The sequence below is a fragment of the Camelina sativa genome, chromosome 14 (assembly GCF_000633955.1).
Source record: "Camelina sativa cultivar DH55 chromosome 14, Cs, whole genome shotgun sequence".
Lineage (NCBI taxonomy): Eukaryota > Viridiplantae > Streptophyta > Magnoliopsida > Brassicales > Brassicaceae > Camelina > Camelina sativa.
In genome coordinates this window covers 9,114,639-9,141,303 of record NC_025698.1, presented here as the reverse complement: position 1 = coordinate 9,141,303, position 26,665 = coordinate 9,114,639, and the positions used below count along the sequence as shown (strand labels likewise).

At 38.5% G+C, this 26,665-nt stretch overlaps 9 protein-coding genes and 1 pseudogene across 13 annotated transcripts in view; 6 read left to right on the top strand and 4 right to left on the bottom strand.

Annotated features, from left to right (window-relative positions):
* Positions 1-1,593, top strand: part of LOC104740601 (transcription factor MYB1R1) — a 2,463-nt gene extending 870 nt beyond the window's left edge. Inside the window, exons 2-4 of one of the 2 annotated variants that reach the window (XM_010461254.1) lie at positions 166-374; positions 700-1,074; positions 1,248-1,593. In XM_010461254.1, the coding sequence (XP_010459556.1) occupies positions 166-374; positions 700-1,059 (569 nt within the window). In that variant the 3' untranslated portion in view covers positions 1,060-1,074; positions 1,248-1,593. Of the gene's footprint in view, positions 1-165; positions 375-699; positions 1,076-1,247 lie in introns of those variants that run through there. The other variant, XM_019236292.1, reaches the window with a different exon arrangement.
* On the top strand, positions 1,697-3,785 carry LOC104740600 (probable myosin-binding protein 5). The gene is made up of 2 exons (XM_010461252.1): positions 1,697-3,352; positions 3,439-3,785. The coding sequence occupies exons 1-2, from the start codon at positions 1,960-1,962 to the stop codon at positions 3,636-3,638; spliced, it is 1,593 nt and encodes a 530-aa protein (XP_010459554.1). The 5' UTR covers positions 1,697-1,959; the 3' UTR covers positions 3,639-3,785.
* LOC109128808 lies at positions 4,601-4,975 on the bottom strand. The gene has a single exon (XM_019235842.1). The coding sequence runs from the start codon at positions 4,906-4,908 to the stop codon at positions 4,714-4,716; it is 195 nt and encodes a 64-aa protein (XP_019091387.1). The 5' UTR covers positions 4,909-4,975; the 3' UTR covers positions 4,601-4,713.
* Positions 5,024-5,794, top strand: LOC104740599 (germin-like protein subfamily T member 2). The gene has a single exon (XM_019235841.1). It carries the CDS (start codon positions 5,024-5,026, stop codon positions 5,669-5,671), a length of 648 nt encoding a protein of 215 aa, XP_019091386.1. The 3' UTR covers positions 5,672-5,794.
* LOC104740598 lies at positions 7,273-8,715 on the top strand (annotated as a pseudogene).
* Positions 9,094-9,906, top strand: LOC104740597 (germin-like protein subfamily T member 1). Its single transcript, XM_010461249.2, has one exon. It carries the CDS (start codon positions 9,107-9,109, stop codon positions 9,773-9,775), a length of 669 nt encoding a protein of 222 aa, XP_010459551.1. The 5' UTR covers positions 9,094-9,106; the 3' UTR covers positions 9,776-9,906.
* LOC104740596 (kelch repeat-containing protein At1g19470-like) lies at positions 10,163-11,508 on the top strand. The gene has a single exon (XM_010461248.1). The coding sequence runs from the start codon at positions 10,189-10,191 to the stop codon at positions 11,506-11,508; it is 1,320 nt and encodes a 439-aa protein (XP_010459550.1). The 5' UTR covers positions 10,163-10,188.
* On the bottom strand, positions 12,820-13,994 carry LOC104740595 (transcription factor MYB35-like). The gene is made up of 3 exons (XM_010461247.1): positions 13,837-13,994; positions 13,627-13,750; positions 12,820-13,547 (listed from the first exon to the last, which is right to left on the bottom strand). The coding sequence occupies exons 1-3, from the start codon at positions 13,952-13,954 to the stop codon at positions 12,872-12,874; spliced, it is 918 nt and encodes a 305-aa protein (XP_010459549.1). The 5' UTR covers positions 13,955-13,994; the 3' UTR covers positions 12,820-12,871.
* Positions 14,717-20,550, bottom strand: LOC104740593 (DDT domain-containing protein DDR4). 3 transcript variants are annotated; one of them, XM_010461244.2, is made up of 12 exons: positions 19,677-20,550; positions 19,469-19,579; positions 18,468-18,554; positions 18,339-18,376; positions 18,183-18,264; positions 17,917-18,023; positions 17,677-17,833; positions 16,818-16,910; positions 16,545-16,668; positions 16,387-16,429; positions 16,058-16,261; positions 14,717-15,976 (listed from the first exon to the last, which is right to left on the bottom strand). In XM_010461244.2, the coding sequence occupies exons 1-12, from the start codon at positions 20,145-20,147 to the stop codon at positions 15,181-15,183; spliced, it is 2,313 nt and encodes a 770-aa protein (XP_010459546.1). In that variant the 5' UTR covers positions 20,148-20,550; the 3' UTR covers positions 14,717-15,180. The 3 variants fall into 3 exon arrangements, with proteins under 3 accessions (XP_010459546.1, XP_010459547.1, XP_010459548.1); XM_010461245.2 differs by having other exon boundaries at positions 16,070-16,261; XM_010461246.2 differs by having other exon boundaries at positions 14,717-15,970; positions 16,070-16,261.
* Positions 21,049-26,173, bottom strand: LOC104740592 (probable transporter MCH1). Of its 2 annotated transcripts, XM_010461243.2 has the most exons (3): positions 22,650-26,173; positions 22,452-22,546; positions 21,049-22,313 (listed from the first exon to the last, which is right to left on the bottom strand). In XM_010461243.2, the coding sequence occupies exons 2-3, from the start codon at positions 22,455-22,457 to the stop codon at positions 21,204-21,206; spliced, it is 1,116 nt and encodes a 371-aa protein (XP_010459545.1). In that variant the 5' UTR covers positions 22,458-22,546; positions 22,650-26,173; the 3' UTR covers positions 21,049-21,203. The 2 variants fall into 2 exon arrangements, with proteins under 2 accessions (XP_010459545.1, XP_010459543.1); XM_010461241.2 differs by having other exon boundaries at positions 22,452-26,173.

Below are 26,665 nucleotides of genomic sequence, written 5' to 3'. Positions count from 1 at the left end.
TTTTTTTTTTTTTGTTTGATTGAACAGATTCTGATGATTGTATTATCAATCTCGTTGTAAAAATTTTGATCTTTATATCCAAGTTTTGTGATTGAATCTGTGCATGTTGGATTTGCTTTAGCTCTGATTGATTGATTTTGTTATATCTGTTGGGTTTGATTTAAGGAGTTCCGTGGACTGAGAATGAGCACAAGAGGTTCTTGATTGGGCTTCAGAAAGTAGGAAAAGGAGATTGGAAAGGCATATCAAGGAACTTTGTGAAGAGCAGGACTCCTACTCAGGTAGCAAGTCACGCTCAGAAGTACTTCCTTCGACGAACCAATCTCAACCGTCGTCGCCGAAGATCTAGCCTTTTTGACATTACAACCGAGACGGTAACTCTCTAATCTTGGCCTGATTCATTTTGTTTCCTTATTTGTCATATCTGAGTGAATAGGTGATAGAATTTAATTTTATCTGCTTTCTGAAAGCTCTTTCCTTTCTTAGAAGTCAATTTATTTTTAGTATTTCCTCTTTAGAACTTAAAGACAATGTTATACGGAGAAGAGTCGTAATGATTTTGGTCAAATTGGGTATATATTTTTCAAGCTGTACTAGTAGGTGGATAAATTCACAGATTTGAGTTATGTAGATGGAGATTTTGTTTATCACAATAATGGTAAGTGTGTGACAGTTAGGTTTGATTGGTTTTGTTATCAGGTTACAGAAATGCCCATGGAGCAAGATCAGGCTCAGGAGTGCTCACCACTACCTGAAACTAAGATCAGCTCTGGACATGATCAAGTTATGCAAGTTTTTCCTGAAGTTGCTGTGCCGACAAAATTTGAGACTTCACCACAACAGACGTTTAATCTCAACGATACATATCTGGTCCCAGTAACCTTCCAAGCAAATCCTGCTTTCAATCTCAACACAGATGCTGCACCGCTTTCTCTCAACCTTTCACTGGCCACCTCATTTAATCTTAACGAGCAACCCAACTCAAGACACTCAGCGTTCACAATGATGCCAAGCTTCAGTGATGGAGATAGCAATAGCAGCATCATCAGAGTTGCTTAGACCTAAAAAGCCAAGGTGAATCTACAAGACCTTGCTTCTTCTTTCTTTGTTTCTCTGTTGTTGTAGTACTAGTAGTACATATTAGGTATAAGATAAGAAAAAGAACCGTCTTCAGTCTTGTTTTTGATCTTTTCGTTAGGCCTTACTGTGTCAAACTTTTATGTATTTTGTCTTCAAAAAATAATCAGGGGAAAAAAAAAAGAACAATAACAGAGGAAGGCTGTTAGGGATGGACGAACTGTGTTTAGGGGTTCTTCATCATTTTCGTTTGTTTGTAAAAACTCTTTGGTCACACACACACTGTTATGAGTCGTTTTCTGCTGTGCGTGTTTTGTTTTGTGGTATGTGTAAGTTAAAACAAACAAGTCGTGATTCTCATGTAGCCCATCTCAATCAATGGTTGGTGATTTGTGGGGTTTATAGGCTTTTGTATATCTTATCCTTTGGAGATAAGCTAAACTGTATGTATGGTTCGTCGAATATTTTATCACTATCTATAATGTCATAATAATGTCATGTGCCATTTTGACTTAATTTGGTGGTTTTTTGTTTTCTTCCCCAAGCAATCACTTTTTTTTTTGCTTATAGTAGTACATGGTAATTAAGGACATGATAATCCAAAACAACAGAACACAAAATTTTAAAGAACAACTCTAATTTTGTCAACTTTTCATTATCTGCGATTAGCCGTTATTTCAGGTATAACTTGGTCAATACAATTCTTCCCTTTATCCAAATATAGCAGACTAAATAATAAAGGTCATAAGCTCTGTTTTTTTTTCCCCCTTCTTCTGCTTCCATTTCAATCTTCATGTAACCTTTTTAGATAATTTCTTCCTCTTTTATAGATTCCTGTTGATTTCTCTGTTTGCTCCGTGATCGCTTATTGCAATCACAATAATGTCTAACCGTTCCTTCAAGAGTTTCGTAGAAAAAGAACTTGGAACCTACCCACATTTTCTAATCTACGCTCTTCTTGAATGGATCCTCATCATTATCCTCTTCATCGATGGCTTCCTAGCTTTCTTCTCCAACCAAATGGCTAAGTTCTTCGATCTCAAAATCCCTTGTCTTCTCTGCACTAGGCTCGACCATGTTCTCGTCAGAACAAACCCTGATTTCTATTACAACGACTCGATATGCGATGCTCACAAGAAGAATGTCTCATCTCTCGCTTACTGTCATGTTCACAAGAAACTCTCTGAGATCAAACGAATGTGTGAAGGTTGTCTTCTCTCTTTCGCCACCGAGAAAGAATCAGATGTTGATACTTACAAGTCTCTTATTGGAATCTTACATAAGGATCTTGAGCTTCTTATCGATGATGAACGTGAGCTTCAACTGGCGTTTCCAGTTACGGGTTCTAAGAGAGAGGATAACTTTTATCAGATTGATTACAGAACTAACAATGGCAACGACAGGTTCCAGCAACAGCAACGTTGTTCTTGTTGTGGGGAGCTATTGAAGGTGAAATCTGATAAACCAAAGACTAGTAACCAATCTTTCTTTGGTGCTCCTAGTCCTTCTCCTAGAGTTTCATTCAATCAAAGAACCTTGGATGTGTCCAACATCAAATACACGGAGTTGACCGAGGATGAATATGCTCTTAACACGAAAGGAGCATTGGTGGATTCAGTCGATGATAGAACTCCAAGTTTTGTAAAAGGAGGCAATAAATTCTTTGGCATTCCACTTTCTGATTCGGTGCAGAATAGTCCACGATGGTCTGTTCGATCAATGAAGAAATCACTGACTGATCAGAATGGTTCGGAGAACGAAGTGTTGGATGGAGATTCGATACTTCATCATCTAAATAGACAGGTTAGATTGGATCGCAAGTCATTGATGGATTTGTATATGGAGTTAGACGAAGAGAGGAGTGCTTCAGCTGTTGCAGCAAACAACGCAATGGCTATGATCACGAGACTGCAAGCCGAGAAAGCTGCGGTTCAGATGGAGGCATTGCAGTATCAGAGAATGATGGATGAGCAAGCGGAATATGATCAAGAAGCTTTGCAGTCTATGAATGGTTTGCTGGTTAAGAGAGAAGAGGAAATGAAAGAGCTTGAAGCTGAAATCGAAGCTTATAGATTGAGATATGGATTGTTGGGAGAAGAAGACGAAGAAAGAGGAGAAGCAGCAGAAGAGTTTCTTGATGAAGAAAAAGATGAAACTAAACCGGTCTCAGATTTGCCTGTTTGTTCTTCAAATCATGAAGATGATTTGGAACAGATGAAAGATTCAGTTGAGGAGTCTATAACTACCAATGGTGTGATCATAGAGGAAGAAAATGGTAAGAGTCTCATTCGGTTTTATGTTTCTTTAAGAATCTTTAAGAAACTTTTAAGAAACTGTCTGAATCTTTTTTTATGTATACAGCAAATGCAAGCAGAAAAGATATGTTAGTGAAGGAGATATCAGAGATTACAGAGAGACTAAATGCAATTGAATCAAAAGGTGAACTGTTGCAGCAAATTTCAGATGTTTTAGATGTTAGTGAAGGAGAAGCAATTCTATTACAGATATCTCAGAATCTGCATATGCTTCGTAGTTTCATCGAAATGCCATCAGAATCATGATTCTGATTTACTTACTTTCTTCTGTCATTCAGAAGAAATCAAAACAACATCCTTGTATCAAAATCTGTATGTAATTGATACTGAAGTTTTTTATAACAGAACAAGCAAAAAGCAGTTTTTTGCTGCCTTGTCTTGTCTCTTACTTCAGATTCAATCTTGAACCTGTTTTAGTGTTTCAGGACTAGTGTTGATACTTTCTTCGATGATTCATTGAATCTCAAAGTCTGACGCCAAGTGATTATTTTTCATAATTAAAAACATTATTTATGAAAATCCCACTTTAACAAACCCATAAAGACTTGACCCAGCCAAATATTATCAAGCAATATCATATTTAGATTCTTACCCACTAATTTCTATCATGGACAAATCGTGCATTATCGACCAATGACTCTCAGTTACATAATAAAATTTTCTGAACTTCTCATTTTTTTTCTTTCTAAAAGACATCATCAAGTCTTGGAAGTCAAGAGGTGTAACTTATGACTAAGTAAGAAAACTTCTCTGTTTAACAAAAAAGACAGTTTAACCATTAACTTTGAAATGTTCTTCAGATTGCTTATTACGACAAAATCAATAAAATACTTTAGAAAAAAAGAGTATTAGTTTTGATCAGAGCATCAAACTTGAACCATTAGTAATAAACAAACAATATTTTCATGCCCATTTATATACCTCAACCGATCTCTAATTATTTTTCTAAAGACTAAAAAATAGAATAAGTCAAAAGAAACGTTGCCAAAGACCAAAATAAACCACTATATATCTACAAAACAGAGGATGCTCTGTTTCATCATTCTCATCAATAGCTATGACGACTACTCTTTTCATATCTTTCTTTCTAACCCTATGCCTTTTCGTAATCCCATCTCTCTCATCTGATTCTGATCCTTTACAAGACTTCTGCGTTGGCGATCTCAAAGCTTCTCCTTCAATCAATGGCTTCCCTTGCAAGTCAGCCGTCTCCGCTTCTGACTTCTTCTTCTCTGGCTTAGGTGCTCCTTTAAACACCACGAACGCTAACGGGGTAGCCGTGTCTCCCGCCAACGTCTTAACTTTTCCGGGTCTAAACACTTTAGGACTCTCGATGAACAACGTTGAATTCGCTCCAGGAGGTGTAAACCCGCCTCACTCGCACCCGCGTGCAACCGAAGCTGGAGTTGTGATCGAAGGATCGGTTTTTGTCGGGTTCTTGACTACTAACAACACTCTGTTCTCGAAGGTTATACATGCCGGAGAGATGTTCGTTGTCCCTAGAGGATTGGTTCATTTCCAATGGAATGTTGGTAAAGGGAAAGCGCGTTTGATAACCGCTTTTAACAGTCAGCTCCCAGGATCAGCTGTTCTGCCTAGTTCTCTGTTTGGCTCAAACCCTACGATTNGCTATGACGACTACTCTTTTCATATCTTTCTTTCTAACCCTATGCCTTTTCGTAATCCCATCTCTCTCATCTGATTCTGATCCTTTACAAGACTTCTGCGTTGGCGATCTCAAAGCTTCTCCTTCAATCAATGGCTTCCCTTGCAAGTCAGCCGTCTCCGCTTCTGACTTCTTCTTCTCTGGCTTAGGTGCTCCTTTAAACACCACGAACGCTAACGGGGTAGCCGTGTCTCCCGCCAACGTCTTAACTTTTCCGGGTCTAAACACTTTAGGACTCTCGATGAACAACGTTGAATTCGCTCCAGGAGGTGTAAACCCGCCTCACTCGCACCCGCGTGCAACGGAAGCTGGAGTTGTGATCGAAGGTTCGGTTTTTGTCGGGTTCTTGACTACTAACAACACGCTGTTCTCGAAGGTTATACATGCCGGAGAGATGTTCGTTGTCCCAAGAGGATTGGTTCATTTCCAGTGGAATGTTGGTAAAGGGAAAGCGCGTTTGATAACCGCTTTTAACAGTCAGCTCCCAGGATCAGCTGTTCTGCCTAGTTCTCTGTTTGGCTCAAACCCTACGATTCCAAATCCTGTTTTGACCAAAACGTTTAGGACTGATGATGTAACTGTGAACAAACTCAAGTCCATGTTTGCTGTTTGAATTGTTTCATTTATGATCTTTCTCAATTCGATTTTATAGCATATAGCTACTTATGTGTAACAATTGGTATGAAAAATTTGAAACTAAAACATTAATAAGATTCATTTCTTATCTCTTTTTTTTCTTCTCTCTTTTTCTTCTGAAGATATAATTTGGTTGCAATGTAAACAATTTGATTAAGAGAACGCATTCTCTATCATGTTTACCAGTTCTTGGGGACTTTTGTTGATTCTCATATAGTATAAATTTTGATGCCAAGTAATCAGTGTTTCTTAGTTAAATAATTTGTGTAAAAGTTTCTCATAAAAACCTTAAGAGATATTCTTAGGCTACAGTGAGGAGAAGTAGCCTAAGAGGTCTCATTGTCGTATGATTGACATAAGAAAGTGGATATGAGAAGCATCTTTCAATAAGTCACCCAATACAATCACATCTCCTCTTTTTCATTGCCTAAAATGTAATATAGATGCATCAGGGAATGTAGGCATGGAAGCTTGTGGAGTTGGATGGGTGCTAAAGAGCTTATAAAGGCACTGTCAAATGGTTTGTTTGGAGCTTCAAGGGGAGACTGCAACCAAGGATATTCCCTTGAAGCTGAAGTAGTGGCACTTTAATTGAACATGTGATGTTTGAGAGCGATTCCAAGGCAATGAGCCAGGCATTACAATGGAGATCTTAGAGACAAAACGAGGGCATCTCATGCCAATGCCATTATATATATACTTTCAAATTTAGATAAGCCAAAAGGTCCCTCATATTTTTCCTATTTATCAATGCTAGTTTGGATGATTTTACTCTCCCTTGGGTAAAAAAATTATGGCGTTGTGTGGAAGGAGGACACTCTCACCCACTCAACCTTTTGTTTCTTTGTAAAGATTCTCTCTCCTCCATGTCGATTTGTCACTAAGGCACCAATTTGATAAGCTTTTGAAAGTAAACGATAATAATGAAAGCTTATCCAAGATAAAGAGGGATTCCATATTAAATAACCAAAATCAGAGATTACAGAAAGAAATGAAATTGCAAATACAAATGAGAAATGAGTTCAGAATTTCTTCAGATTCTTCACTCCCATAGAAGCCTCATCACGGCTAATCCCTCACTTGAACCAACATGCCCATCCTTAACCATACTCCACCTTATTTATAGATAACCTCCTCTTACTCTCCTGTACCCATATTCTTAACCCTCTGCACATATACTCTTGGAGTCTTCATCCTTCAGCCCTTCACGCGTGTGAGCTTCAAAACTTGGTGCCTCATTACTTTTTCCTCTTTCTGAAATATACATGATAGACCTTATCACATATACTTGGTTGCAATCTCCCCTTGAAGCTGAAGTAGTGGCAGTTTCGTCTTGACAACCTTGGCATTGAACATATAACGTTAGAAGACCTTTATAGCTGGACCCACTGAAGAGTGTCACGATGGAGATCTTAGAGAACAAAACAAGGCATCTTATGCCAATGCCATAATATACTTTCAAATCTAGATAAGCCGAAAGGGATTTATCTTGCTATTTTGGATGATTCTTGTGTAAAACCAACGGTCGATTTGTATTCAGTAATCTTAATGATAATTTGTAAGTTTCACTATATATCAACAAAACAGAGGATGCTCTGTTTCATCATTCTCATCAATAGCTATGACTACTACTCTCCAACTCTCGTCTTCTCTTTTCACATCTTTCTTTCTAACGTTCTGTCTCTTCGTAATCCCATCTATCTCATCTGATTCTGATCCTTTACAAGACTTCTGTGTTGGGGATCTCAAAGCTTCTCCATCTATCAATGGCTTCCCTTGCAAGTCAGCCGTGTCTCTTTCTGACTTCTTCTACTCCGGCTTAGGGTCCCTTAGACACGTCGAACCCTGACGGCTACGCCGTTGCTCCCGCCAACGTCCTTACCTTTCCAGGTCTAAACACCTTAGGACTGTCGATGAACAACGTTGAATTAGATCCAGACGGTGTGAATCGGCCTCACTCGCACCCACGGGCAAGCGAAGTAGGAACTGTGATCGAAGGCTTGGTTTTTGTCGGGTTCTTGACTACAAACAACACTCTTTACTCCAAGACTTTAGAAGCCGGAGAATCAATTGTTATCCCTAGAGGATTGGTTCATTTCCAATGGAACGTTGGCCGAGTGAGAGCGCGTTTGATAGCCGCTTTTAACAGCCAGCTCCCAGGAACAGTTGTTCTGCCTAATACTCTGTTTGGTTCGAACCCTCCAATTCCAAACGCAATATCGGTCAGAGCGTTTAGGACTGATTTTACAACTGTGCGCAATCTCAAGTCTAACTTTTCTGGTTGAATCATTTAATTTATGTTTTCTAAAACGATCTTTTGCAATAACGCTTTATCTATCATGTTTACCAGTTTTTGGGGATTTTTGTTGATTATCTAAGACTAAAAGTATGATTCTGATGCCAAGTAAGCAGCGTTTCTTGTTAAATCAATTGTGTACAAGTCTCTCTTTAAAAAACTTAGAGACATAATGATATTCTTATAGGCTATAGTTTATACTATCAGTGAGTCACCCCATACATTTACATCAAGTGACGCGGTCTCCTCCTCTTCTTCATTGCCTAAAATGTAATACAAATGCATCATGGAAGGAAGACATAGAAGCTTGTGGAGTTGTATGGGTGCTAAGAGATGACAAAGGCACTGTCAAATGGGGTTTGTGGCTAAGACATATCCTCGGTTGGAATCTGCCTTGAAGCTGAAGTAGTGGTACTTTAATGGGAGATTTCCTTGTCTTGACAAACTTGGAACTGAACCTTCCAAAGCAATGATTAAGGTATTAGAAGACCTTCATAGCTGACCCCACTGAAGATGGAGATCTTAAAGACAAAACCAAGGCATGTCATGCCGATGCCATCATACACTCTCAAATCTAAAGAAACCAAAATGGCTTCATCTTATCCGATTTCTCATGCTATTTTGGATGATTGTGTAAAAACTAACGGTTGATTTGGATGTTCATAACATTTACACTGAGTCACCTTAATGATAAGTTGGTAAGTTTGAGCCAAAAAAAAAAAAACCTTACGAGACATCATTATCAACAAATGGTTGTCAATGAAATTCAGAAAATCAACTCTTATTTAGAGATTCATACCAACTAATTAATTTATTACAAGTTACTTCCTACCTTATAACTAGAAGGTTTGAAATGTTCTGGTGATTACTTGTCTCTTTCATTGCTTCTCTTAAGACAAATTCAATACAAAGTTTAAGAAAACAGAGTAAAAGTGGAAAACAGAGCATCAAACTTGAACCATTCTTTCTCATATACCTCAAATTCTCCAAATTTTAATATTTTTTAACAAAAGAAAAGTAGAATGAGTCAAATTACATTTTTCCAAAGACCATAGTAAAACCACTATATATCAACAAAGCAGAGGATGCTCTGTTTCATCATTCTCATCAATAGCTATGATGACTACTCTCCAAATCTCTTCGTCTTCTCTTTTCATATCTTTCCTTCTAACTCTTAGTCTCTTTGTAATCCCATCTCTCTCATCTGATTCTGATCCTTTGCAAGACTTCTGCATTGGCGATCTCAAAGCTTCTCCATCCATCAATGGCTTCCCTTGCAAGTCAGCCGTCTCTGCTTCTGACTTCTTCTTCTCCGGCTTAGGTGGTCCCTTAGACACTTCAAACCCTAACGGCGTAAATGTTGCTCCCGCCAACGTCCTTACCTTTCCAGGTCTAAACACTTTAGGAATCTCGATGAACAACGTCGAATTAGCTCCAGGCGGCGTGAATTCGCCTCACTTGCACCCGCGTGCAACCGAAGTAGGAACTGTGATCGAAGGCTCGGTCTTTGTCGGGTTCTTGACCACAAACAACACGCTGTTCTCGAAGGTTTTGAATGCCGGAGAGGCGTTTGTTATCCCTAGAGGATTGGTTCATTTCCAATGGAACGTTGGCCAAGTGAAAGCGCGTTTGATAACCGCTTTTAACAGCCAGCTCCCAGGAGCAGTTATTTTGCCTAATACTCTGTTTGGTTCGAACCCTGAGATTCCAAACGCAGTGTTGACCAGAGCGTTTAGGACTGATGATACAACTGTGCACAATCTCAAGTCCAAGTTTGCTGGTTGAATCTTTTAGTCTATGTTTTCTGAAACAATCTTTTGCAATAACGCTTTGTAGCAACTATCGTATACACTGTCTGTAATAATATACTCGGCATGAAAATTGGAAACTAAATAATAATAATCAAGATTGATCTCTTTCTCTCTCTCTTTTTTTAAATCATATTCTTTCTTGTGTAGATTTTATTTGGTTGTTAACTTTGTGATATCAAAGAACTCATTCTCTAACAAAGTTGTCGTAATCGTGTTTTTTCTTCATTAAATCATTTGTGAAAAGTCTCCTCTAACAATCTTAAAGAAATACTAAAAATGAAAATGAAACTATATATGGCTATAAATACTCGAAGAGCTATTCAAAAAATCGAACTAGACTCTGTTTCCATTAATTCTCACCGTTGACTTCACACACACGAAACGACGATGGTTAACATCTCTGAAATTTCCGACGACTCTAATGACGGCGGCGATCCAAACAAGAAACCAGAAGAACTCGACAAGAAACCAAAAGAAGAAGCAGTTTTAAGAAGTACAAGAAACGAGAACCGAAACAAGAAGCCGGAGGAAGAAGACGTAGAAGAAGAAGAAGACGTAGCAGAAGAAAAAGAAGAAGAAGAAGAGAGACGTTCGACATCTTTCCCACTTCCAAACGATGTCACTGAAGCTCTCGTCGCACTCATCCGGAGATGTGATTACCCAAGTCTCTCTTCCGTCTCCCGTTACTTTTCCGGTTTGATCGCTTCGTCAAGTCTCTACGAAACGCGTGCGCGCCTCGGTCTTTCCGAAACGTTTCTTTATGCATCCATCCGATACAGTACTACTAATGATCTCCAAAGCTGGCATATTCTGCATCGAAACAAGGCTTCTTCTTTACGACTGACCAAACTCGGTTCGCTTCCACCCGTGCCTTGGGGAGCTTCTGTCGTCACTATCGGTTTAGAGATGTATGTGATCGGTGGAATCATCGACCTAACACGCTCGAAGGTTATGAATGTCATCGATTGCAGAACTCACAAGTGTCGCTCGCTCCCTCCAATGAGAAGAGGTCGTAACAAGGCAGCCGCCGGAGTAATTGACGGGAAGATTTACGTAATCGGAGGTTTCAGGAAGCGATGTCCATTGGAGTCGGAATGGATCGAAGTGTTCGATCTTGAGAAACAGATTTGGGAATCTTTGCCTGGTCCGTACCCTGAATCTAGTACGTCTAGCCAGTTTAGGACATATGTTGTGATGGAAGACAAGATTTACATTTTGGATTATAAAGGTTGTTTGGTCTACGAACCAAAAAGAAGAAGAGGTGATGAATGGGACGCATCTGCCGTCGGTGCTGCACATCCAATAAAGAATATGTGGAAAGAGTCATTTGCTGTGCAATGTGTGGTAGATGATATGCTGTATACAGTTGATCGTCGGTGTACTCTTGGACATCCAATAGTCGTATATGATCCAAAGGAGAAGACTTGGAGACCTGTGAAAGGTGAATCTTTGAGGAGGCTACCAAATTATATCGTCCATCCTGCTTCTGAAATGGCGAATTTTGGTGGAAAGTTGGCGATTTTGGGCAGTAAGAGGAGCTATGTTCATGGTGATTGCATTGGCAGGGAAAAAGGTATTTGGTGCGCAATGATCGTGTTGGAAAAACGTGAAGGAGGTGAGATTTGGGGGAATGTGGAATCACTCGACTGTGTGCTTGGAGGCATTAACCATCTCACGGTTCGGCTTTGTCGAACTCTTACCATTTGATGATGATACCTACATGGGATGGTCTCTTGCAGCTATATGTTTCTGTGATTTGAATATGGACTCTCTTAATGTTTCTTTCTTAATGTTTTTTTTCAAGCCTTTTCTTTAGCCTCAAGGCTTAGTTGTCTTTTTGGTGATCTTGTTGCAATTTAAGGATCTTCATTACATCTAAACCGTCTAAGCAGTTTGTTGATCTGAGAGCAAATATGAAGAGTAACTCGTCCTTCTATTAACGTCTCTGTGCAGGATAAATAAGTTAATAACACTCTTACACATAATTGTTATATAGCCTTGAGTAGATAAGCAGTAAAAAGAGTACAGGCTAGCTGCATTATACAATATTTTCACCAAAACTTGTTGAATGCATCTTTGTTTACAACTACAGATATATATATATATATATATATATATATATATATATATATATATATATATATATATGTTTTTGGGGTTTCGTGCAATTGAACACTTTCACTAACATGCTCTCAAAATTTTTTTTTTCCTTTCTAAGTAATAATCAGATACAATCAGATTATAACAAAAAAATCAGTCTGCTTCTACTATATATGTGTCTGCTTCAGGTAAGATATGATATACATTTTAGAATTTAGATGAAGCAGAAAAAACAAAGTTTTAGTTAACCTGACCTAAAGTAGCCGAATTTGGGCTTTAAAAATGGTCCAGAGTCGTCGGACTATGAGCCCATATAATGGTCGTCGGAGCGTGAGGGCTACTCTCGTAAAAGGCGCGTGGGAGAAGACATAAAGCGACGGAGCAGACTCAATTTTTTTTTTTCCTCCTCTCGCAGCGCAGTTTCACTTCGGAGAAGAAGCAAAGGAAGTAGATCAATCTCAGCCGTAGTCATTCTCCAATGATCTGTTTCTGGAGTGAGAATTTCAAAAAACCCTAATTTGAACCTTCTCGATTTTGGAATTTTTCACATGGGAGAACAATCTCCTTCTCAACCATCGACTCAACCCCAAAGTCGACCACAATCACCCAAACCCCAAACTCATAACCTAATCCCGCCGGAATCCACCGTCGATTCAGCCGGAATTTCAGGCTCAATCGTCTCATCTACCACAATCGACGCTCAACGGATCACTGAATTAGGCAATAAGTCAACTCTTAATAAAATCATAAGTCAACTCTTAATTATATATAGTTTTTTTTTTTTTTTGAGGTAATTGAATGATCATAACATCTTCCCTACGTTGGCACAATCATACATTTTCAATTTGCTCTTTGATTTATGTTTATGAAATCATTCTCAATTAAAGTTTGTAACAATAATCGAAGATGAACCTCACTTTCTCGTTATTAGAATGTTTCTTTATTTATTAGTAGTTGAGAAGAGAGATAACTAAAAATGGAAAGGGTTCTCCAAATAGCCGGGAAATCCCAAGAACAACTCTTTTTCTTTAGCTATAATCGATTCAACGAACCCGTTGCTCGAAGATTCTTCTTCAATCTGAGAAGCTATTGTTGATGTATTAGGCATCGTAGCTGCTGCTACCTCAGAGAAGTCGTTGCCGAACAAATTGTCTAGTTCTTGAGGATGATGATGACTCTGTTGGTTTTCATGGTCAAGAAGAAAGTCAGACCAAGTGAAGTTAAGCTCTGAACTCTCCTGAGCTATGGTGGAACAGGTTGAAGAAAACAACGGAGGAGACGAATTAGAAGAAGACGACGAGGCGTACACAAACGTTGACTCGGGCTTGACTTGGTTCGATGACTCGGTCATAAGCTTGATTGCTTGTAAATGAAACATGAGATCTCCTGAATCATCAGGTTGCTGTTGATGAGTATCCTCGTTGAGCGAGTGATTACGTCCAAGAGGTCCGCCTTGGTTAGAAGGATTAGGGTTTAGGTTCCCACCACCATTAATATTGCCGTATTCAGCAAGTACGTGAGAAAAGGGACGGTGAGTGACATGATCTATCCCCATTTCAGACAGTTTCTTCTTTAGTTTTGTGTTCCAAAACATCTTCACTTCTTCTTCTGTCTTTCCTGGTAAATGTTGTGCAATAAGTTGCCATCTAAATCCACACAAACAAGATAATCAGAATCTGTGAAATCCTCAATGGATATTCAAGTAATTCGCGATATAAGCACAACCTGCTTCCCATTGCTGCGTGCATCTTGATGATCAGATCTTCTTCTTCAGAAGTGAAGCTCTCATGCTTTGTTCCTGAATGATCAGTCTTTCTCACTCTGCAACTCTTCCCACATCTCCTAAGTCCTATAAATGTTCAAACACATATACATAGATATATCATACTAACATCATATTATATAATTAAAGAAAAAGAGAAATGTTTTTGTAACCTATTTTCTTAGGAGCTGCAGATCCGTTTTTAGACGCAGACGCAAACACAAACTTTTGGGTGGTGTCTTCTTCGTTTGCCCAAGGATTCTTTGATTTTGAAGAGCAAGATCTCACCATTTTCCTTTAAAAGAAACAAAAATAAATGAAGTTAATAATATAGGAGATATATATTAAAAGCTTTTCTTTAGAAAGATGAAGAATGAGGCATGTAATAATAATACAAAGGGAGTGTTGTGAAGAAGGAAGGGGTTAGGCAAAATGGGTTTGGAGGTTTAAGAAGCGTGTGTGGCAAGAAAGGCATGAATATATTTGTTCATCTTTCTTAAATTACATATGCATGATTCTTTAATTATATATAAACTATTATTTTCATCTTTATTTTCCCACATCTCCAAAATTAAATTTATCAAAGAATAAACATTTGGTTCCAAGTTCTTTAGCACAACTCATTACATAGGTTATAAAAATGTTAATGAAATAAAAAGAGGGTATAAGTGTTGAAGTTTACAGAAAATATTTATTGATTTTTCTAAAATAAGCCATCTTTTAGTGAGTGATTAACAAAGTTTATTTTAGTAGTAGTAAATGGTAACAATAAAAAGTTTTTTTTTTATTAAACACTAATGTAAAAGGGAAAGGACTTGGATAATCTATGATAGTGATGAATTGGTGATCGCAACAAGTTTGTGCTTGTAAAACCAATTATAATTCAAGAACTAATATATTTCTTTAAGACAAACAACATATAGACATAGCAAATCGTAAATATAATATATCTAAAATCCAAGTTATTTAACTTGATGGTGATTTCATGGGCTTTGAAGCTCACAATAGTTTCACAGCCTTTAAAAAGATTTGCTTTATGTACCCATCATAATATGATAATCACATTCAGCAAGTCTCAAAGCTGCTTCGTTTTACCAAAATCTAAGAGACCTTAAACGCGTTCTTATAGTCAATACAAAAGTTAGAGAAAGTTACTACTTGTACACTAATAATAATTCCATAAAAACATTAAACAGCTCTTAGGAATATCTGGTTTACCCTCTTCATTGTTTCTTTCTTCATGGTAAGAAAAAATGACTAACCTAATCTACACATACCTCTTCGGCCTCCACAACAACATTCATCTCTTCAGTTATCAGCCCAATTTGCCTGAAGTACTTAAAACAAGAAGCAGATATGCTTGAATGGAGAAAAACCCAATGAAGTGTCTCTTACCGTTTTAACTTTTCTCTGCAAGGGTTTTTTTGCCAGGAAATAACTCGTGAAAATCATTCTTATCATACAATGGTGATTGACCAGAGGGAGCTTTAAGACAAAGATAAGTCTTTCTGTCTTGCTTATGAATGGTCCGTCTTATCATCATCCTTCAATACTGTACTTGGACCATCATCAAAACCAGATACAGGGGCAAGCTCGTTTAAGTCGAGGTAACGTCTTTTGCCTACTACACCCTCAACTTCTTCTTGGTCTGTTGTGCCGTTTGATTTGTTAAGTTGATTATTCTCTTTACCATATGCTGTCTCTGCATTGTCATTGACCTCTCTCGGCTCTTCTTCTATTTCTTCTTCACCAGATTTTGTTTCTAGATCATTTGCATTTTCTTCAGAGTCCTGACTTCCCATCGTGAAATCCCCATTCCCTGTTTCATCAGACTGTTCATCTGGCTCAACCAACCGCTTACGTTTCGCCAATCCTGTTGCTTCTTTGTCTGATTCTGAGAACTCATATTGTTGGTAATCGATCCTTGTGGCTCTTTTACTCCGTCTAAGGCCTGGCCGAAAATCATTTGACCTTGATCTCACCTTAGGTTCTCTCCGTGGAATTTTCTTAACCCTCCGGGGTTCATCACTATCTTCTTCGCTTGCACTTACAGAATCTTCTTCCTCCTCCTCTTCTTCATCTTCCTCATACTCGGCATTGTCTTCATCCCATTTGTACTCTTCATCTCCCTTCTCTTCATCTCCCTCAGAACCACTAGAGAGCTTCTTCTGTTTGCGCTTCCTCAGGTATTCTTCATCATAAACTGCTTCCCCATAAATGTCATCGTCACTTTGAAACTCTACCTCATTGTCTGATACAGTTTCAACAAAGTCTGTAGCTGAATACCGTTGGGGCCGTTGTCTGCGCCTGTTACTGCCATGAAATGATACTTGTTACTTCAACCTATAGTTTTGCAAGTTCTGGAGGGGAAATTTAAGGAGAGAAGAGAAATACACTGCGTCTTGCCTTCTGTCCAGAGATTCATCTCGCTGCTCATCAAAATCATCATAATCAGCAAAATCAGAAGATCTCGCAGATGCTGTATCGTTCACAGGCTCAGTAGGGTAGGATGAACTGGTCGATCTGCCATTCGCAAGAGCGTCCAATCTGGCAGATTCTCTTCTGTGGAGAAAATGTTCTGGTGATGGATGTTTCTTCCTGAGATAGTATCACGAAAAACAAAATAGAATGTAAAAAAAGACAATGGATAATTGACACCAAATAACAACGTTAAAGGAAACCAATGGCAGAGATGATTAAATGCAAGGGAGACGTAGACGTACTTTGTTACTTTGATAGCTTCATTTATGGACTTATCATAATCATCTGCAATAAGATTCAAAATTAGTAAACCTCTTCAGCCCAGAATTGATCAAGATGGATCTTTAATGCCAAAAAATAAGAAGCACAGCGTGGATTTCCAACAAGATTATAACGTTACCAAAAGTGTATCTAACTGGCTTCCTATCACGGAGAGAACGTCCAGCACCAAGACCGTCAACAACCAAAAAGTTATCAAGGAGAAGGGCCTGTCTGTGTTGCTTTTTCAACATTTTTTCTTTCCTCTGACAGTGGGAAAAGATATACCATTATATAAAGATGCCGTTAATAAGAATTATTCAGCCATGAATATGCGCTTAGTAATAGTCTAATAGAGTTCTATTCTACTACCAAGACGGAAAACAGGGAAAAAAAAAATAGAGCAGATTGGAACCTTGTGTTCTTTTTCTATCTCAGGAAGCATATCTTTCATTAACTTCTTCCCTAGAGAAACTTCAATTCTACTAGTACTTTGAAGAAGTTTTTCCTGCAAAACAAAGAGACACAGCATCTCAATCAGCAGTAAAGACATGGAAAGTTATACCTATTGTTCATTATATAAATTTAGCCCTTCACAGATATCGTCAGTGAAAAAGAAAAGAAGTTCAGTCCAAAACATAAGTTTCAACGGAATAGTATAGGATCTCCACTCCGCGGAAGGAGGTACAAAAGCATTGAAACAGATCCACAATATAAAGTTATTTGTGTTTACCTTGCTAACCCATATAATCAACTGCAACAAAATTGCCCCAGAAAGGACATCCCTCAAGATTAAGATACTGGACAACTAACAAAAACATAAATACAGAATACTACTAACTCACAAAATATCCAACTATGTACCTACATCGAAGTAGACTCGACTTGCACATGAGCCCTTTTCAGCCAATTCTTAGCACTACTAACATTTTAACTTTATTCATTCACAGTCACCAAAGATTTCAATGATAATTTTCAAGCAATCTAAAAGTATGCACCATCCCTTGAGTAACAAATTTTGGGAAGAAAATTACATCCATCCTCAGAACATAACTGATTATCCACATACATTTTTCTCAACCTATAGAGTATAATCCCATTTTGGGCATCTGTAAAATCTATCAGTAAAGAAGATAAATAATTCAATGCACGGTAATACTAGCCTGCACGCCGTCTAGTCATCACAATCACATCAGAAACAAGCTACCAGATTCCATAGCAAGAATTAATTACAGACTAACTAGACTGACTTATTGATTGAAAAAGAGACTTACAGAAACGTCTTGGAATTCATTGAAATTAGTGGCAACAGTTTCCCATTGGTATGTTATGTTAGGAAGAATCTTGGAACCCTTTGTTCTGACCTTCAACACTTCTGCTTTCCTTATTTCCCGATATAAACGGTGACCAATTAAGGGATCATCCTCATACCTTACATAAGAAACAAACAGGTGCTATATCAGAGATATGCAAACAAGGGAGTCCTATTTAGGTCTTTTCTCTTTGCTACAGACCAAAAATTAACTCCATGTGAATCACCCCCAACGCGATCTTTGCGGAAAACTGACAGATGAACGCCAGTTTTAAGAGAGTTGTCAATGTAGCTCTTGATATCTTCTTGCTGTACAAATTCACAAAACCAATCGAAACTGTAAGTGCTAAAACCATCTTATTTTCAAGTGACAAAACAAGAACAGCAAGTAATACAGACGTGGTACACCAATGCAAGTAATATCAATTGATATTTAGATAATAGATCGACATACAGTAGCAACAATACCTCAACACGGATATCACATAAAGCTTTCAAAATCACCACACGAATGGCTGGATCAAGATTCTTGTACACTTCAATCTCCCTCCTATAGAGTAAGCCGAGAAGCTCAAAATGTGTTACTACAGTTACCATGATATTCAGAAAATTATAACAACTCACCCTTGCGAGGCAACAATAGGAAGGTCCCCTTCTGCGACCTAAATGAGTATAAGAAGTTCACGTCAGAACATGATATAATGAAAAATAAGTACTTCATTTATCACGACAAAGAAGTTTAGCAATCACTACCCAATGCCAGCAATCTCTTATTTTTCTGCACAAGACAGTGACCCAGGTATCACGTGTGAGGGCCATTCGAGTTACAGGAGGAATGGCCTGCAAATTGAAAATAAGTAAATGGTATATTGCTCATAGAGAGAAAAGGTTAAAGTAATTCTAACATTTCATAGTAGCGAAGAATACTATTTTCCAAATCATGGTTGATTAGCATCCACATAAACCAAAAGAAATATCAGCACTTAAAAGTAAAAAGGCAATAATAACTAGTACACATATAAATCATGATATCATGACAATGACCAAGGATTTCAGTCAGTGAACTCTAACATAACTCAAGAAAGCGATTCAGAGATATTAGTGATCTGAACTGGGCAATACAAGCCTATAAGGTGCCTAGGACGGAAGCTAGTCAAAAACATAGATGTTATGTGTTGGTCAATCAGCTGCTCAGCCAAAATGATTTGAAACTAACAATCCCTTCAATTCGAACTATAAAAACTCGGTAAATTCATGATACAGTTGAACAAGTTGGTTGCAGTCTAGCCAAGCCTCATTTTTTCTCTCGGAATATTTAAGTTGAATTGCAGACAAGGATACACCTGTAGCAGCCATGAAACACGGTTTCAACGGGAAGCTGATATCCCGTCTGAACTAGAGTTAGCAGTCCACTTTGCCCGAAAAATGAAATATAATGAGATATTAACACATCTTTAACAGGCCCCCTTCTATTTCTCACTGGCCACAGCACCCAGGATTCCATAAAACAAACATCTAAACTTTTAACAGCACCCCAAAAAAAAAAGTCTTATCACTAGTTTTCGTACTAATAAGAGCCAGCACTCGGTTTACAGACCCCAGAAACAAGTGCTGTATATCAATGAGACAACCTCTAGTACTACATTGAACTTAACACAAACAGAAACCAAAGGAAACAGATAAAAAAAAGAGACACGAGTAATACACTAAAAGAGTAAGAAAGAACAAAGCAATGGTTAGACCAAAGCACCAACCTTTAGCAGAGGAATATGTATATCACTCAAAGTATCGTTTGGAGAAAGCAAGGCCGTTTCAAACTCCTCAGCTGAGAACTCAGCATTGATCTTCAAAAGCGGTCTAAATACCTTCACCATCCAGAAAAAGAAACAAAAAAGGAGAAATGGTGAGTTTACTCATCGGAAGAAACTAATCAGAGAATTAAAAGAAAAACAGAGAGCTCACATGCAAGAAATTGAGCACAGAAGCAAGTTCCCACATGGAACGAAGATTCCACCGCGGCATCTGAGAAGGTTCGGGCGGAGGAACAAGAGAAGTAACGATTTTACCAGAACTCGAACTCCCTCCAGCGACGCATTGCTGCTGACGATTCTCATCGCCCCCGTCCTCATCATCATCATCTTCTTGATCGCCATCCGCATCCTCATCTTCCTCTACCACCTCTTCTTCTCTCCGTCGATGCTGCTCCCGTTTATGCTCCTTCTTAGGCTGCTTGAGCTTTCTCTCCGCCGCTTGCAGTTCTTGAAGACGCTGCTGTGCCCTAACAGTACAGGCACGTGAAGGACGCGTTCTCCTAAGCGTGGAAGGCTCCTCCTTTGGAATTGTGACGGTGGTGGTATCCGTAACCGGAGCTGCATCTTCGGGGGTTGAGTGGGGAGATCCGTCAGGGACGACGATATCGGAAGAGGAACCCATCGAAGAGATTGAAATTAGGGTTTTTTTTTTTTGTTTTGTTAAATTTGAGATTTTTAGGGAGAGAGAGAGAGAGAGAGAATCAAAACCCTTTTGGCATTGTTGGGGAAATCGAAATCGGTTTAGGAGAAGGGAAGGGAAGAAGAAAAAGAGAAGGAAGCTCTCCAAAAAAGCGTCGACTGGGTTGTTGAAAACGCTGTCGTTTTTGAGAGTTAGAGAGACGAAGGAAGGAAGAGAGAAAAATCTGAGAAAAGGAAAAAAAAAGAGAGAGAGAGAGAGAGAGATAGATTGAGAATGGATGGTAAAATAAATGTCAAAACAAGGGTCTCTCTCTTCTGAGAATTTGATCAGAGGCGAGAGAGTGAAACACGATGGGAGGAGAAATAGGGAGAGAGAGGACGATGGGGGCTCACAGTTTTTATTAATTAGGGCTCTCTCGACACTTATTTATTTATGGCTTTTTCTTTAATAAAACACTTTTTACAATTATCAAAATAATTATTGAATAATGAAAATTGTTATAAAAAAATAACTCTCTATTTATTTATATTTGTTTATCATAATTTGCAAAAAATAAATTAAAATTATTTGTTGATAAAAAACAAAAAAAAATATTATTTGATTTGGGAAATATAACTATGAATAACATGGACAATTGAAGTAACTCAGTAAAAGTAGAACAGAACTACCATCTAAAACAAAGGGATCTCTAAATAGCAAAGGTTGATCATTTATGATCTTCTCAATCGGTCCAATGAGTTTAAAAACGATCTAACTTTGGTTCTTTACATTATTAATACTTCATTTATGTCACACAAACTATAATTCCAAGAACTAAATTACAAACATATGAAAAGAATATAGACACTACAAACTTCTCCAAGAAAACAAAGAACCTCACACATATATATATACGTACTTGTATTTTTATACAACGTATATACGTAAGTAGCTTACTTACAATATTTTTTTTTATATAACAAATGTAAATACATAACTCAAATGGGACTGAGCAAATATTATGTACCTATACACTATAATATTCACAAGTCACACATCTTATCGACGATGGAACCTCTTCTCGAAGATCTGTTGATATAGCGTCTTTGTGCGAAAAACCAACACGCACGAGACAAGAAATCCAAGGAAAGCCACCGACGCAATGATCACAAATGACAATCGAAAACAATGAGGACCGTAACACGTGTTACCTTCTCCCGTAATGGTATGATCATAGATATACCCAATTAATCTTACAGAGAAGATATATGAACCCATAGGACTAGCAATCGAAATGGTGTTGTAGATTGTGCCCATGTGCTTAACCCCGAATAGTTCTGACGTTATTGTTGGCATTAACGACCACTGTGAGCCATAACAAATGCCTATGATAATCGAACCGGGGTAAAGATTCCCTCGAAAACCAGAGGCTATGATTAGGTGACCTATGGTCATAGTTCCAAGAGTTGTAGCCATTAGCAACGGACGTGGCCATCCTTTACTGTGTAGCAATAAATCCGAGACATAACCACCTCCAAACCGACCAATAAAGTTCCATATACTCCATAAAGCCAACAATGAGTTTATCTCGATGCTTGAGTATCTAAGAGACTCACCTAATTGTCTAATGTTGTTTATCGTCGAAATCCCCGATCCCATTCCACATACCATTGCAAGAAACAACAACCAGAAGTCTACGTTACGCATAGCTTGTAAAAGATTCAAGCTATTGTCTTCCTTTAGCACTAAGATCTCCTCAGAGATCGTCGTTGCTTCCAGGTTGTCCACCAGAGGAGAATAAACAGGTGATAATGGCTTCTCAATACTACTGTCTCGGTGTGCTCTTATCGCGATTAGTAGAGGCGAGGCAAGCACAATGAGTAGAACTGAAAGCGTGACGACATTGGCCCATGATGGTAAACTTAAAGTGCTCTTCAGAATAATAACGATCATAAGATAAGCTGCAATGATAAGTGACAAAGTTGATAAACCATCTAAATGCTTCTTCTCATCGACCGTGCTTGTCACATATATCCTAACTAGAGGCATCACCAAGACAGAGAGAAGTGAAGGTACTATCGCAAGTAGAAGAATAAATGTCTTTGGATCTCCAGGGCATATTGTTTCATACATCTGAATTAACATTGCTCCACTTAGACCAACAAAACCCTACAAAGTACGAGCGCAAGGCATAAGCTTTCCAATTTTTACCGAACTATATATCTCCCCTGTTTTGTGATGTTCAATATGTACAACTAAATTAATGAGGATCATAGTGAACACATATATATACCAGCCTTTTTATACCTTCATGATACCAACGGCAGTGCCACCATAATCAGCGAAGTTCTCTAAAGAGCTCACAACATTGGCCGTGTTAATAAACGTCAAAGACTGAGCAGCTATGAACATAAAAAGACACATAACCGGTAAAGCACATATATGTGGCTAGATCTATATACCAAATCCAGAATTCATTAATTAGAAATAGAACTTCAACAATACCATCAAAAGATCTTTATCTTATTGTTGGGGCGACGTCACACACCTTGTATGCATCTATCTTCAAGCTTATGCCAACATTTTCCCTCTTAAGCTTGAACTCATTTTCTTCCAAATCTCTAGTGCCAATAAGATCCTTCTGATCCAACGACACAATAATATATATGTACATGAGCTCTAGAACCTTCACCTCTTCTCTTAATGTCAATTTTCGTCTGGCCCAACAAGGCCCAATAAGTGTGATTTTGCCAAACCCAACAACAAACTCCACCTTTTGTCAAAAATCACACAACGTGACATGAGCACATCGACATCATCTCTTTCTCCCTTCCCGTGAAGCTGAACACCACCGGATCACCATCTCCTCCGGCGATCCCCTGCAGCAACTCCGGTGCCTTCCTCCATCATTTCCGACGAAACATCTTTATCGAAGAATTTGAGACATCAACTTCGTCTCCTCCAATGGATCAAACGCAGCTCCTTCGTCTTCTCCGACGAAACGTCTCCTGTGAAGTCGACTACCACCGTACGTTCTCTGACGACTCCCTCCGGTGAAAGCTACCACACGTTCTTCCTTCAAGAAGACAACCACAACTCTTCCTTCTCCACCAACTCTATGACTGCTTCTTTAATAAGCACTACAGCCTTCACCTGTTAAGTCGATCTCTGGTAAGCCTTATCTCCCTCGATCATCTTCTTTCAATTTTTTAGAGACTCAATGAAACTCTAACTTCAGTTTCATGTCTACTCTCACAGCAGCTCCTCTGTTGAACATCCCATGTTCTTTTTTTCTCCTTGATGATTTCAGGTTCCCTCCTGACCATGAATCATCCTTCGATCTCTAGCTGCTGGAATTATACCCTTGAGCCACCAAAATCCTAACTTGGATTTTCTGAATTTTCATCACAGAACCTCCACCTGGAATCAGAATCTACAACTGATTCTCCACTGGTAACCAACTTCTCTGATCCTGAATCACCCTATCATAACTCTATACTTCCAAAAAAAAAATTCAAGAACTCAACTAAGTCTTTTTTTTTCTTGAAGTTTTCCCAACAGCTCCACCTGGAATCTAATTCTCTTCACCATAATTCCAGGTGCCCACAGCTACAGGTAACTCCCTTAACCTCCTCACTTACCTTTATCGACATAATATTTTTTTTTTTCACGCTGACTTGTTTCCCCTTTTTTTTCCTTCCTGCCAGCCTATAATGTCGATAGTGGAGTTACCTGGAGCTGTGTTGTCCTTCAGGCGATGTTGAGAAGATCATAGCAGACCTGAAGATCCTGCCCAGGTAATGCTTGAGTCATAACATATGTTGGATTTATACTTGTGAGTATCTTGCTTAGGACTATCTCTCCTTTAGATACCCAATCTGTGATGAATTGAAATCTTGTGTCCATAAGTTTGGTTCCCGACGCCTTCTCTTCTGGAGTTAAGCTCCCTGATTTGAAATGAGATGCAGTTGGCGTTACCACTGCTTTAGCTTCTGATTTTTCGAAAGTCTCAACTTCCTTTTCCTGTGAGAGAGCTAGACCTTCCTTTGCTCCATCTCTTTTGATCTCCATTCCCTGAATCCTTGAAGCTTTTCCCAAATCTTTCATTTCAATTTAGTCGCTTAAACTCTCCTGAACCAAACTAATTTCTGTCAAGTCCGCTTCTCCATTGACATTTTCTGGTTTATCCTCCAAAACCCTTTCATCATTCATGTCACTATCATAGTGTGTCCGCTCTTTACTGTGATTTCTCAATTGTGGCTGGTCATCAGATCTTTCTTCATTCTCTTCAAACTTAACCTCATCTGAAGTTTCTGATTCTTCTGTTGAGGATGAATCATTACCTTGAGCTGATGATTCTCTTCTCTCAAAGCCATATGGAGTAGGCCCTTGAATTAAATTCACGCTAAAAGTCACCTTCTTTGACTTCTTCTTTCTCACTCCATCTTCAGCCTTAGTAATACCTTTTCCATCGATTTCAGCCTGTGACAAAATTTCTTAAACACATGTTTCTAATTTTTCCTTACTCATTGTGAATCACCATTGATGCTGGAGATGAAGACTCAAATCTTTAATTTTGCAATTATATCCCAAAACGTTGTTGTGGAGTAGAGGATCGACTTTGTCAACACCAATTTCACCATCGTTGATTTAACATCTTGATAGCCATTGAAACCCAAAAATCCAAACCCATGCTATCTTCTTCTCTTAATAAACATAGATCTTGGTTCGGTAAGCCAGCCATAACAAACCAATCTCTTGTATCTTCTAAGTCTTAGAGCAGACAAACTAACAACAAAAACCCCACAAACACGAATGATTTCTACTGTTTCAAATTACACAATCCATGAGTCTTTGTTCCTATCTGTCACGTTCACAATTTCATTCTCCTCTTACACACGTTCATGAACACAGTAATTCTCATCCACTTAACCTTTCTTTTCAAGCCCATGTCAGTAAAACTCTTTTCTTCTCAATCGTGTCCTGACGACGGTAATAGAAACAATCAAAATTAGTTGCGCTCTTCATACAACTCTGATAGAACAAACCCTTTATGAGAGTTTGTGATTTATTCTGCCCCTTCATAAATACTCTCTACCTTCTCATATGCATTCTCCGCTAGCCACAAATCCAGGATCACACCCGAAACGAGAACAATTCTCTATAGGCTCTGATACCAAATAAAGCACATATATGTGGCTAGATCTATATATGTCGAAGTATTAGACGTTCATGTGCGTGTATAGAAGAGCATAATAGTAACCAAGACACAAGTTTGTTAACGGGGTTCGGATAACCTACATCACCGGGACCAAGTCCAGAATTCATTAATTAGAAATAGAACTTCAACAATACCATCAAAAGATCTCTATCTTATTGATGGGGCAACGTCACACACCTTGTGTGCATCTCTCAAAAATACCCTAAGACGCGCACCTCTTCATGAAACGCTCTCTTGATATTTATAACAATTGCTCAACACTAGAGTTAGAGTTGACAACTTTCCTATTCTAAACCGGTAAACTAACGTATTTAGATAACTCCTAAATAGAATTAATCCTAATTCCATAACTCGGTAGGATTGGTATAGCTTGCACCTCAAGCTATCTTCAAGCTTATGCCAACAACCGGAACCGGAGGCCGCCAAATCAAACCGGTAACAGAAGCCCATATTAAGAAATAACCGGTGAAGTTCAAAACCGCTCCGATCAAAATCACCACCCACGGTCCTCCTCTTCCTCGTCCATCACAGCGACGGCGATTAAAGGTGGCTGCGGTGTATACAAGTCCTGATAAAACTCCGACGTTACCACCAATGTCTTTGAAAACAGAGACCGTATCAAGGGTTGACTGGTCGTAAGATTGAGTTGACTTTAAGATCGAGGAGTAGATACCAAAGGTGTAGGAACCTCCTAAGGTGCACTGGATCCATATACTCGCCGTCATCGCCATCCATTTCGTTCTCAATATCCCCGCCGACATCTTCCACCGGAGAATATATAAAGATTTTTATAAAAGTTTTTTTAACTTTTCAGGCTCTTGGCGCAAACGACATGCACACGAAGTTGAGATTTTTATTTTGTTTTAAAATCCATTATTGGGCCTTTGGCAATTATTATTAAGTAGGCCCAGTTTAGTGGGCGTGACATAGACAGTTAAGGCACGCTACAGCCACATGACGGCACGTGTGGAGAAGCAAGACGGAACGGGGAAGATTTATTTAATCAACGGTCTTTAACTAACGGAGTAACCAAAGATGCTGACTCAGCCAATGAACGTCAGTTAATGACTCATACTTATATTTTTTGGTCACGTCAATTATTTATTTAACTGTTGATTTAAAATAAACTCAAAACCATTTAATTTTCAAGTTCATGTTTGAATGTGACTATGTGTTGTATACTTGTATATAATATAACTAATGGTGGTAGATAAATAACATTAAAAGAAAAATATAACATATGATGTTTGACCAAATGAATTTGATACTTCCGATTCAAATTTGAAAATATATTCTCTCT

Coding starts and splice junctions, on each gene's coding strand:
- LOC104740593 (XM_010461244.2), bottom strand. CDS start 20,147: ATGGGTTCCTCTTCCGATATCGTCGTCCCTGACGGATCTCCCCACTCA. Junction 16,430..16,544: donor GCCAGTTAGATACACTTTTG/GTAACGTTATAA, acceptor ATCTTATTGCAG/ATGATTATGATAAGTCCATA. Junction 16,262..16,386: donor GAAGCTATCAAAGTAACAAA/GTACGTCTACGT, acceptor ATACTATCTCAG/GAAGAAACATCCATCACCAG.
- LOC104740592 (XM_010461241.2), bottom strand. CDS start 22,568: ATGTGTCTTTTTATGTTCATAGCTGCTCAGTCTTTGACGTTTATTAAC. Junction 22,314..22,451: donor CTGCCGTTGGTATCATGAAG/GTATAAAAAGGC, acceptor CGTACTTTGTAG/GGTTTTGTTGGTCTAAGTGG.
- LOC104740595 (XM_010461247.1), bottom strand. CDS start 13,954: ATGGTGAGATCTTGCTCTTCAAAATCAAAGAATCCTTGGGCAAACGAA. Junction 13,751..13,836: donor TGCAGCTCCTAAGAAAATAG/GTTACAAAAACA, acceptor GAACATTTATAG/GACTTAGGAGATGTGGGAAG. Junction 13,548..13,626: donor CACGCAGCAATGGGAAGCAG/GTTGTGCTTATA, acceptor GTGTGGATTTAG/ATGGCAACTTATTGCACAAC.
- LOC104740596 (XM_010461248.1), top strand. CDS start 10,189: ATGGTTAACATCTCTGAAATTTCCGACGACTCTAATGACGGCGGCGAT.
- LOC104740597 (XM_010461249.2), top strand. CDS start 9,107: ATGATGACTACTCTCCAAATCTCTTCGTCTTCTCTTTTCATATCTTTC.
- LOC104740599 (XM_019235841.1), top strand. CDS start 5,024: ATGACGACTACTCTTTTCATATCTTTCTTTCTAACCCTATGCCTTTTC.
- LOC104740600 (XM_010461252.1), top strand. CDS start 1,960: ATGTCTAACCGTTCCTTCAAGAGTTTCGTAGAAAAAGAACTTGGAACC. Junction 3,353..3,438: donor GATCATAGAGGAAGAAAATG/GTAAGAGTCTCA, acceptor TTATGTATACAG/CAAATGCAAGCAGAAAAGAT.
- LOC109128808 (XM_019235842.1), bottom strand. CDS start 4,908: ATGAACCAATCCTCTAGGGACAACGAACATCTCTCCGGCATGTATAAC.